The following is a 12,262-nucleotide window of genomic DNA, read 5'->3' as shown; positions in this document are numbered from 1 at the left end:
ATAACAAAAAAACACTGGTAACAATAAAATCATGATTACTTAAAGACTGTATAGAAAAAAAATCCTCAGAATATAGAAATAAAATTATGTATTTTACCTGTAGCTATATTAGAAGAGAATATTCTTGTAGACAAGGATGACTAGAAGGATATGCAAAAATGAAAACAGCTAATAACACTCATTACGTCAGGCACTGTGGTAGGTAGTTTATGCACATTGTAACAAATTATATACTACATTATCTCAAGATTTTCAGATAAATTTTACTGGGAGTCATAAATCAATACAACAAAATCAATGTTTTGCAAACATCCACTAAGCATAAAGGTATACAAATTCCCAACCCAGACTGAAAAATAATTCACATAAGCCACACATCAGTGGAAACCTACCCATGGGAGATAATACAACATAATCTAAATAAAACTTTCAGAGACAAGGCATGTGGCTTCTGGACAGCCACAAACTCCCTGACTCTGCTCTAGTGTTTTGGCCATCAAAAGAAAGCCAAGTGGCCTCAGGTCTCTGAAAAACCAAAAAAGCAACCTATGGAAGATGGCATGGTATTTGAGGAATATTTGAAGTCTGTTGAAAAATGCATCCTGTATTTTTTTTCAAGATAAGACTCCCTTGTAATGTCAGGTAAGTGAAGAGCCCTCAGAGACACATGCACACACAAAGAAAAACAAAACGACATAGAATGAATCCCACCAAAATGTGTTATGATGGCAGAATTATGGGTGATATGATCTTCTGTAATATATCTTTTTATTAAAAATAGAAAAAAAGTAGACTTACCCTTGATTATCTATAGCCTCTGACCCAAGTGGTTTGGAATTGGAAAGCAGCATCACTCGACTTGAAGCCATCTTGGCATCAATGGTGGAGTAGGTGGAGATGAGACTCTGGACCAGCTCATGGGTGAGCCCCACCTTGTCCTATCAAGGCCACAAAGAAAGGGCATGTGAGGAAAGCACAAAGATCCTGGAGAGACACTGGTTTCACTCAGTTTCTCAAAATTATCTTAGACACATTTCCTGAGAACCTTTCTTAATGCCACAAACACCAGAGAAGAAAATCCTTATAACAAAGCTTGAAATGGATCCCCATCTCCATTAAACTTGTCCAAAGCTCAGTGAGTATATAACCTGATAACCTAAACACCTAACTAGAAAAACCTCAGTTCCAGTGCTACAACAGTGCTAGCTTTTCTAACATCTTTAAATAACCCTGCTTTTAACCCAATAAAATTCAACTACAGAACTAAGAAATAAATATTGGAAATCCACTTTAAAATAATGAGGAGACCACTGTGATTGAGAAAAAGAAAAAGACAAACGAGAGCTAGAAAGCACACTGATTTTGTAGAAACAGAAATAAGCCGTGCAGGTGCCACACTGGCAGCAGTGCCCGTGCTGGGGCCACAGATCAAGGAGGCATGGAGGACAGGACTCTTCTGCTTGGTACAATGAAAAAATGGTATTCTTTTTATTCTACATATTGACAATATGCATTTGGGCCTTTATTATAAGTATAAGAGAAAAATCTTCAATAAATAAAAGCTGAGTACGTTACTTTTTTTGATTAAAAAATAGATTAGGAAAGAATAATGAGAGTTCAGAACAAAGACTCCTGCCTCACTGATGCCTGAAAACCGTGGCTGCCACCAAGGTCAACACAGACAGTGTCTTTGTCATACAGCACACCCTCAACTCCAGAAACAGGCACATAAACCAGCTGCTCCTTCTTATTTAAACAGCACTTCTTTTGTTATTCAGGAAGAACACAAGGGTCTGGGAGGAAACTGATGTCACTCATGGCAAAATGTCCTACCCCTGGAAGACGGGACCCAAAAAGCCAGCTTCAACTGACAAGAAGTCAATAAGTATCTACTGTTGACTGGGGGGTTAAAAATGATCCACAGTCCAAGGGCTTAACCCATGACCCTAAAGAAGGGCATTGTGCCACACTGGAACAGTGGCCCTCTAGCTACAAGAGGTCAGAGAAGAGGGATTTCATAACACCTTTGCAGGCCTACACATAGCTGGCTTACTTTTAAAACCTCCAGCAAGGCCATCTTCCCTTGTTTGGTCATTTTTCATTTTTCCTGAGAAATGAAGCCATCCCAAGAATCCTATGTGCAATTCTCGTATGTTCTACAACAAGAGAATACCTGGCATGTGAATTTGGCTTTTATTTTTCAAGTGTGCTCCTCTTAAATAACCATAAAGTGACACCTGCCAGTCACATTTGATGTTTGTTTGGATATCCTCCGGGTTTGTCAAATCTTCCATCCTAGAAAAATAAACTCAATCATACAGCAGAAATGAATGCCAAAGTTCCTATACCTCCTTTCATGTGTCAATGACTCATCACACTCTTGTCCACTAAGCACATCACTTAGGAACTAGAAAATGCAGAAATAAGGAAGCACCGTTCACCATCCAGCAGAGGAAAAGGGGCAGGCACACAACTGTGTCTCTAGGCTGAAAGTGACATTCATTCCATAAGACACCAGATGGGAGATGACGTCCACCTGGGGTCAGGGAAGAGTGAAGAACACATTCAGAAAATCCGTTTCTGGAAGAGGGTGAGCCTGTGCTCTGGGATTTGTACTGTGGCTTGGATTCTGGCAGGTGGAAAAAGGGTATTCCAGGCTGAGAAAATCACAGCACAAAGAAGAGCACAAAGGAAGGAAACTGAAGGCACGCACGAAGGACTCCAGCACCCGGGCACGAAGGCGGCATCACTGAAAACTGAGGCTGAACGTAGGATGGGGCCACATCCTGTAGCCTTAAATGCTTCCAAGTCCTCCCATTTTCCTAAACATCTCATAATTAATTTACTCCCAAAGGCACAGCATCTTTGAGCAATGATATAAGTAGACATTTTCCATCAACTACACTTCTACCCCCACTATTCAAATAGGCACAAAATAAATCCTATCACTGTTCTTTTTCCAGCCTTTTTAGCTTTGAAATATATGGCCCAGGAAGAAAAAGTTTACAATCACTTTTTAACTGTCTGCCAGGATATAAGGGTGAAAAGTTTGCCATGAGAGGCCTAAACTTCATAACTGTAATAAAACGGCCCAGATTGTGGATTTCTTGGTTTTGATATTCTCCATGCACCATTCCAGAAAGGTAGAATAGTTTGGCAACCTAAACATTAAAGGAAAATTAAAAATTAAATTTCAATTAAATTCTCGTCAATACTGCAACAAAATACAAGCTCTAAACAAGAAGCAATCCTAAGAAGGGAGACTTCCAGCAAAGCCACTGTCCTGAGGCTTCCAGAGCCTTGCTGGATTCTTCCAGGACTTATTAGAACCACACAGAGGCAGACTGCTCTGCAACCAACCCGGGGCATCCGTCTAAGTATGGTGAGGAGAGGGAGGTGAGGCCTCTGAGCACAGAAACGGTTCTGTGGCTGATGGACCACAGCAGTATGGAAAGGAAGGGGCAGTGCCTGGTCCCGTAACTGGGAGAAACTTCTGATGTACTCTATTAAGTCCCGACTCCAAAACACCGAGACATTGGCTGGTGCAGCAGGTACGGAGACAAATGAGATACACCAAGAGGCCCAGAATAACCACTCTCTTGAGGGAAACCTTCCAGAGACTGGGAACACATACACAAAGGGAATTCAGGAGGCAATTCCTAGAGAGACGTTTAGTAATGTCTCTTCAGTCTTTTTGTTTGTTTGTTTGTTTGTTTGAGATGGAGTCTCACTCTGTCACCCAGGCTGGAGTGCAGTGGTGCACTCTCAGCTCACTCCACCCTCTGCCTCCCAGCTTTGAGCAATTCTCACATCTCAGCCTCCCTAGTAGCTGGGATTACAGGTGCATGCCACCACACCCGACTAATTTTTGCCTTTTGAGTAGACAGGGTTTGGCCATATTGCCCTGAGCTCGAAACTCCTGGCCTCAAGTGATCCACCTGACTCTGCCTCCCAAAGTGCTGGGATTACAGGTGTGAGCCACCGTGCCTGGCCTCTTTAGTCTGTTTTAAAGGATTATACTGTTAGTGTCTAACAATTATTTCTCTTCCTACCTGGTAAACTTCTGTCCAGAACCTGTGTTTTAATCGCTTCTTTGTCTTCTTCAGTTGCTTGTTATGCTTGAAGGAGTCGAGGTGGGTGAGAACTCCCAGAATTTTAGGAAAGCCATGTGCTTGACAGATGTTTAGAAACTCAAACATTTCCATTTCAAACCCAAAGCTGGCATCTATAAGCATCAGTACCTACAAGCACAACACATTATTTCTCGAAGAAACTACCAAAACAGACCACCTACACTAGGGGTTGGCAACTGGCCCACGGGCCAAATCCAGCCCATCACCTGTGTTTGTAACTAAAGTTTTATTGGAACATAGCCACATTAATTCATTTACATATTGTCTATGGCCGCCTGTGCACTACAACTGCAGAGCTAAGTAGCTGCAGAAGATATGATCCACAAAGCCGAAAATATTCACTATCTGGCCCTCAACAGAAAAGTCCCACTCCAGACTAAATCAAATGACTACACAGGCATCACCCAGACAGAGAAACCACCACCCTCTGACTTGCTCTAAAAGGCAACCATAAGACAAGGCCACTAGGATATAAACATCCATTTTAAGAATTCTAATGCATGAGAAGTAACTCAGAAAAGGCTGGGTCTAACCTGGCCCTTACCTAAGAAATCCTAATTTAAAGAAATGAAGTTTTCTGTAATGTATTTTTAAGCCAAATAACAGGTCTCTGACATCCAAAGAATGGGAAGAAAGTGATAATCAATGAAATATATTAAATAGGTACAGAAAACCAACCTCTTCTTTCAATCTCCTCACAGAAAAAAAAAAAAATCTGTTTTTTTTGCTGGGAAGTATGCAATGGAAACCTCTATCTTGTATGTTAATTTGTATAACTCAATTGCTCAGAAATATTTGAAATAGCTACCAGTTTAGAATTAAGTAAAAAAACAGAAAGATTATGATGAATGGTAGTCTATAAGAAAATATAAGCAGATAAGACCAATTTTTTTTTCTTTTTTGAGACAGAGTCTCGCTCTGTTGCCCAGGCTGGAGTGCAGTGGCTCGATCTCGGCTCAGTGCAAGCTCCACCCCCCGGATTCATGCCATTCTTCTGCCTCAGCCTCCTGAGTAGCTGGGACTACAGGCGCCCACCACCATGCCCGGCTAGTTTTTTTGTATTTTTTTAGTAGAGACGGGGTTTCACAGTGTTCACCAGGATGATCTCAATCTCCTGACCCCGTGATCTGCCTGCCTTGGCCTCCGAAGTGCTGGGATTACAGGCGTGAGCCACCGCACCTGGCCAAGACCAATTTTTAAAATTTAAGACACTTCAAAGATACAAAATAATTTCAGAACTGATTCCTGGAAACTTGTAATTTTAATATTAAAGATAGTTCTGTTTCTATCTTTCCATGGATAACTAAAAATAACACAAAATGGAAACAGAAATGCCCATCTTTGATTAAACTAGGAAACATTCAAAACCCAAAACCACAGAATATATGAAGTTGGGCTTGTAGGAAAGCACAGCTGCCACTGCAGACCAAGGCCGCAAGCAGAGCTCTCCAGCAACACTGGACCAGCTCAAAGAACAGGTGGAATATCCTCACACCACATCTGATGCCAGAGTGCCAAGGGACAAGCAGCTGGTTGTAGGGTCAGGAATAAAAGGGAGCAAACAGTCCCTCAGCTGCCAATCTTTGCCATCTAAGCCAGTGTTACTCCCCTAATCCACACACACACGTACACACCCAAATCCACGTATTGTGTGTGCCTCTGCTGTACTCAGGAGGCTTTGACAACCCAGAGCAGAGCAATCAACATAAGCTAGACTAAATAAATTATGGTGCATCCACAGAATGGAATGTTATATTAAAAAGAAGGAGGCAGAGCTACAGTACTTACTGATCATATACCTTCAAGATATATTACATGAAAAAAGCAAAGCATAGAACAGTGTACAAAATAAGCTACCGTTTGTGTTTTTAAAGGGTGGCATGTGTGTTTATATGTATCTGGAAGGATACTGCTCTGCAGGGACCTGAGAGACCAGAGGTTACAGCAAGGAAAGAGAAAATGCGCATTGTGTGTACCGTGCATTACAGTTAGAGTGCTTTACCAAATGTGTGTGCTCCTTTGAAAATCTTAAGATTTACATAGGCATCTCTCTCAATGATGGTTAAGAGGCTGGGAAGGGGAGCAGGGACAGAGGGACAAAGAGGGAAAGGTTAACAGGTACAAAAACACAGTTAGATAGAATAAATTCTAGTGTCCAACAGCACAATAGGGTGACTATAATTTATTATATAATTCAGAATAACTAAAAGAATGAAATTAAAATGTTCCTAACACAAATAAATGATAAATGTTTGAAGTGACGGATCTCTGAATTACCCTGATTTGATCATCACACATTGTATGCTTCTATCAAAATACTACATGTACCCCATAAATATGTACAACTATTATGTATCCATAATAACTAAAAATAAAAAAATGTAAATGCGTCTCTTAATATGTATGTGTTTAAAATTAGAAACTTGCTACATTTTAAATAAAAGAGAAACAAATGACTTCTATGAACTATTCAATCATTTCAAGTATACAAGTTTAGTAATCTTTACACAACTTTACATTAATTACACTTATTTTTACTAATAGTAGCATTACATGTTCAAAATTTGAATGTTATTTAGTTTTCTGACATTACAATGGCACACCTTTAAAATCTGTATTACTTTTTCCTTTATATTTTAGGAGTCTTCCTAGGCCAAAGTATAAAATCTGTAGCTCTAGCAAAAACTAAATAAAAATGAAAAAAACAAGGTATCTGTCACCCCACACTTCCTAATCAATATGGCTTATTTTTTTGCTAATTTTTTTTTTTTGAGACAGAATTTCACTCTTGTTGCCCAGGCTAGAGTGCAATGGCGCGATCTCGCCTCACCGCAACCTCCATCTCCTGGGTTGAAGCGATTCTCCTGCCTCAGCCTCCTAAGTAACTGGGATTACAGGCATGCACCACCTCACCCGTCTAATTTTGTATTTTTAGTAGAGACGGGGTTTCTGCATGTTGGTCAGGCTGGTCTCGAACTCCCGACCTCAGGTGATTCGCCCACTTCGGTCTCCCAAAGTGCTGGGATTACAGGCATGAGCCACTGTGTCTGGCCTTTTTTTTTTTTTTTTTTTTTTGCTAATGTAAAAGATCATAGAATATCAGAAATAGTGAACATTATCATTTCCGTAAATGTAAGAGCATGTACATTTTCCACACGCTGAGTACTATCTAAATTTTCTATTGATAAACTCTGACCACTTCTTCAGGCAATTCATGTACTTACTTTAGCATTATCATTAAGGATGAAGGTTCTAGAACCATCAGGAACAAGGGTCCCATCTTCACACAAGTTACTTAACTGCTGGGAGGCTCTATTTCATCTTATGTAAACTATAGATAATACCTACTCACCTCAAGGGTGTATCAAGGGTTTATGTAAGCTAAATTTGTAGAAAGCAGTTAGCACAGTGCCAGGAAGGATCCAAGAAGAAATGGTACTTACTATGATATATTTGTACATATATATGTATGCATGTTAATGAGCTCTTATTAGCTGTGTTCATTAAAGGTTTTCTCCATCCTGTGATTTGCTTTTAGATTTTGGAACACATTTTATTGTGCACATTCCATTTGTATTATTAATATGACAACATTTATTCCTATTATTATTATCATCAATTCAATCACATCTACTATATCTCTGATGATGACGATGATTCCTTTAATAATCACAAAACTCTCTTCCCTTCATCACGGGGTAAATAACCTATCACAATGCTGTAAGTCTCCATCAGCACCCCAGGCTGCCCCTGCTGACTTACCAGATCATCTGCTACTTTAGCCAGATCAATCATCATGTTAATGTCACACCCACATTCAATAATGGTGAGTCTGCACTTTTTACCTATAAGTGAAAAGATGAAAATTTTACTTTAAAAAGACCCTGAAAAAACTCTAACCATCAACTCTTAATTTTCATTTTTTAATTGCATCCAGTAAAACACCACATACGTTTACAGGAGTGTACCAGAAGTTCATTTTTATAGGCAAAAACTGGTAAAATAAATTCCATCCTGTTTTTCTTCCTGTGTTCTAAATTTAGATCATATCAAAAGCCTACCCAGATGAATAAAAGTGCTCAAAACAGGGAAAATTCTGACTAGACAGGCTCCACGATAACCATGATCTTGCTGTTCAGCTGCAGGCCAATGTCTTCACCTCTATCAAAATTTCCTGTATTCCCACTATCGCTAAAAACATCCTCAAACATAATGCAACAGAATATTTACAATGATAATTATTTCTAAATTAAGGTAATAAGAAAATGATCAAGAAAATATTGGCTGGGCACAGTGGCTCATGCCTGTAGTCCCAGCACCTTGGGAGACCAGGGCAGGTGGATCCCTTGAGCCCAGGAGTTTTGAGACTAGCCTGGACCACATGGGGAAATCCCATCTCTACAAAAACATAAAAATTTAAAAAAAGGAAAAAAAGAAAAATTAGCCAGGCATGGTGGCATACACTACTCAGGAGGCTAAGGTAGGAGGATTGCTTGAGCCTGGGAGGTTGAGGCTGCAGTGAGCTGTAATCACACCACTGCATTCCAGCCTGTGCCACAGAGCAAGACTCTGTCTCAAAAAAAGGAAAATAAAATATGGATACGCCAAAGATAAAGAAAAGCCTCAATCCAACTATATTACTGCAATAATAAGAGATTTCAGAGTGTACATTGCCATTCTACCACTGGACGTTTGTTTCATCTTCCCTCAAACTTGGAAAGGTCACCATCTCCCAAAGCAGACAAATTCTCATAGGAAAAAGAGAAAATGCGCACTTCCACCAGCATGTGGCTTCATAAGGGCAAGCATGTGCACCTGGCACATAGGAGGTACGTGCTGTCTGTTAAATGGTGTGTTCGCAGTGACCAGGCCTGTCAGGCCCTTCCAAGGAACATGCTTGGCAAAGCCATAGAGCAGTCAGGATAAGGTATGTATCACATCCTTATCTCTGGGAACTTATCCTTTTATGAAGTTATAGCTAACTTAGTAAAAGTAAGAGAGAGGTAACATCATATGACAATATTTAACATGTTCCACTCAAGAAAACAACAAACACATGCATGTCCCTCAGATGACAACAGCCACGCCAAGTCTGTGTCTGTGGCGGCATCTCCTACCTGACACGATCGTCACAGGGCCTCTGATCTCGGTGAACTTCTGCCAGGTGAAGTTCCGAATGAGGCATTATATCAAAGTGCTCTTTCCAACTTTGGAGGCCCCGTCACCACTACCACTATTGGTGGCGGCTCTAGTGGAGTTCCATCAACCACTGGAATATGATGCTTTTGTGTCTTCAAATCCAGAGTCCTATTTATTTAAAAAAGAAAAAAAAAAGTAAACTCACTTTTAAAATAGAGTAAAAGGTATCAACCTTATAAGTAGACTTTTTTTTAGTATAATTACAGATATGAGTACTTTAGTATATTTTATAGAGAGTACAACAGACAATATAAAAATATAAGTAACTTGTCAATTATTAACTTCTGACCCCTATCCAAATCAATTGCTGTTCAATAAAGATGTAACAAGATGACTTCAATAGTATAGAGTTGAAAATTAAACACTCCTTAAATCTGACTGTTTTATGAGTGATTTTTATAGTTTTTTAAAAACCAAAAGGTAAATACTGAGGCAGTGCATCATAACAGATAAGAGCAGAGGCTCTGGAGTTAAATTTGGCTCTCCGACTTACTGGTTGTATGATTGGAGGTAACTTGTTATCTTGACCTCAGTTTTCTTGTCCATAAAATGAGGGCAAGAATGATTCCTACTCTGGTAAGGCTGCTGGAAGGATTTAGTTGAATAACGTTTAAAGTACACTGCTAAGAATATCATAAGGACTCACTAAATAAAGCTATGTTAGTATTACATATTGTAATTTTTGTATTTTATATTACAACTTTGTAAAACATATCCAGAGGGAAAAAGCACACTTATCACCATAGAAACAGTTTAAAGTTTAGGAAGAGTCAAATTCTATAAATTCTTGTATCTTGGGCAAGAAACGCCAACCAGTGTGCAGATGCTGGAGGCAAGGCAGCTTCTATGGCAAGTCTTCTCACGTTTTAGTAAAAGCCACACAGCATGCATCTCCATGTCCTTTGGAGCTGGACTAGACTTGTGAATCCAAATGTCACCTGTAAGAGGCTCCTAACTATTTAAAAAGATTCAATGGAAGAACCATCAGACTGTAGCTAAACACACCTGTGAAAGGATCGAGACATCCACACAGCAGACTGAACTGCAAAAGCACTGGCATTTCTCTTCTGGGCATTTTCTTCGTCTCCTAGCTGGAGATCCTGCAGATGCCACTTCTTTTTCTTTGCAGCTTTGGGTCCACTGTTTTTCTTTCTGTGTTTCTTCTGGTCCTTAGTCTCCATAGTGGCTATTTACCAATAACAAGTAACTCTAACCTACAAGGAAGAAGGTTGGGGTAAGGAGGTGGGAGAAGCATTTTACAATCCAGGCAATACCCAGGGAAAAACATTAAATTTCATTTATTTCTTTATGAAGAGATGATGTATTTGTTCACTGAACAAGGGTAGAAACTGCTTAACCATCCCCAATTTCATTTCTCTCTGTTATGCTATAAATTAGATGAGTTACCTCTGCTAAGGTTACATTCTATGGTTAAGTTACTTTTTATTCATCTCAAGTGTCAACATCACCAGTACCTATTTCTGCAAGGATGGAAATATTCTATATCTGTACTTTTCAGCCATTTAGCCATTAGCCACATGTGGTTACTTAAAATGTACTTCAGAGAAACTGAAAAAATGAATTCTTAATTAATTTCATTCTAACTCTAAATAGTCACATGTGGCTACCATACTGGACAGCTCAGACCTAGACATCGACTGGACTAACGAAGTGGTTTCCTAACTTAAACTAAAACTTAAATTTCAATAAAAAATTTAAAACGTTTTTATGAACTTCCAATAGGATCGCAGTATTACTTTTAGTACCTGTTGACTCTAAAACTTCTAAATTACAGCTCATCTACATACATTTGAAAAATAGCAATATCTGTATGTGTGAGATATGACTGGTTTTAGATGATGCCTGGAGACCCCATGGACTTACAGAGACCCTTCCAGTGATTTCTGAGGTACCTGGGAATCTGTGGCCAATAAATTGGTAGTCACTGAATCTGTGAGTTTTTTTGGAATATCGGGCTGCATAAAATCTGACAGCTTGATTGAGAAAAAGCGGGGCAGGGTGCCATTTCATTCAGTTAAGGTCCTGTATTCATTCCGTTTAATAAACGTTTGTGTCTGTCTATGATGTGCTAGCCACTGTGCCAGAAAATGGATATAGCTATGGTCTGATCGGCAGAGGAAATCCAAACTAGTATCTTCCGTGCCATGCAATAAGGGCTACATTGCAAGGCTGCACAGGGTGCTACTGGAGCACAGAAGTGAGTCAGAGGCTTCCCACAGACACACACACGAGCGGAAACAGAAAGTCTTTATATATCACCATATGTCAAGGAACACTGGCCGGGAGTTAGGAGAGCTGGGCACTAGGAACGCTTTGAAACTGAATAGCTGTGTGATTTCAGAGGTTCTATTGCTTCTCTACTATATTTTACTGCCGAACTTGTACTGTTTCTCTCCCTTTTCTTCTTGGTGGGAAAAGCACAATTTGGGGTCAACAGATTCGGCTCAGGTCTAAGTCGCCTGCCGGGACCACGTCGCCAGGAAACGACGTCTCCCCGACACCTTCCCTCCCAGTCCGGGCTCTCTGCAGGGATTCATCCCGTCACTCTCCCAACGACCCCCGGGCACACCTCAGGCAGATGCGAAATATGCCGCTCCTCGGGAGCAAAGATGACCCGGAGGACCGGGGGAGGACCTTCCCACGCGCACGACTCGCGATCTTCCCAGTGCCCCAGAGCCACGGACCCAACCGCCGCCTACCCCAGCCCGCGGCACCGAACCTGTTCACAACTGCGACTCCTTAGGTCCGCTTGGACACCGCCGGAAACGGAAATTCACCCTCGCGCCGACTCGCCGGAGGGAAACAAAAAGGCAGAAAAAAAGGGACCGCCGCCTGGACGACTTTCAGGGGACAGCTGGAAGAAAGACTCGTCAACAGCCGAGTGCTGGCGCCGGCGCCGTCTGCGCAGT

The 12,262-nt window shown here is 40.6% G+C and overlaps 1 protein-coding gene across 8 annotated transcripts in view; it reads right to left on the bottom strand.

The window, feature by feature from the left end:
- Positions 1–12,262, bottom strand: part of LOC117974576 (arf-GAP with GTPase, ANK repeat and PH domain-containing protein 5) — a 55,189-nt gene extending 42,927 nt beyond the window's left edge. For 4 of the 8 annotated variants that reach the window (XR_008619920.2, XM_063607671.1, XM_063607667.1 and 1 more), the window contains exons 1-6: positions 11,923–12,060; positions 10,338–10,546; positions 9,251–9,440; positions 7,896–7,978; positions 4,053–4,241; positions 799–938 (exon numbers count right to left, since the gene is read on the bottom strand). Coding sequence is in view for 7 of the 8 variants with exons in the window: in XM_063607671.1 (XP_063463741.1) it covers positions 799–938; positions 4,053–4,241; positions 7,896–7,931 (365 nt within the window). In the remaining variant the exon portion in view is untranslated. The other 4 variants (XM_063607669.1, XM_063607668.1, XM_063607670.1 and 1 more) reach the window with 4 other exon arrangements.

This window comes from Pan paniscus, chromosome 8, assembly GCF_029289425.2.
Source record: "Pan paniscus chromosome 8, NHGRI_mPanPan1-v2.0_pri, whole genome shotgun sequence".
Taxonomy (NCBI): Eukaryota; Metazoa; Chordata; class Mammalia; order Primates; family Hominidae; genus Pan; species Pan paniscus.
The sequence above is the reverse complement of the archived record's forward strand: the minus strand, read 5'-3'. Positions and strand labels throughout refer to the sequence as shown.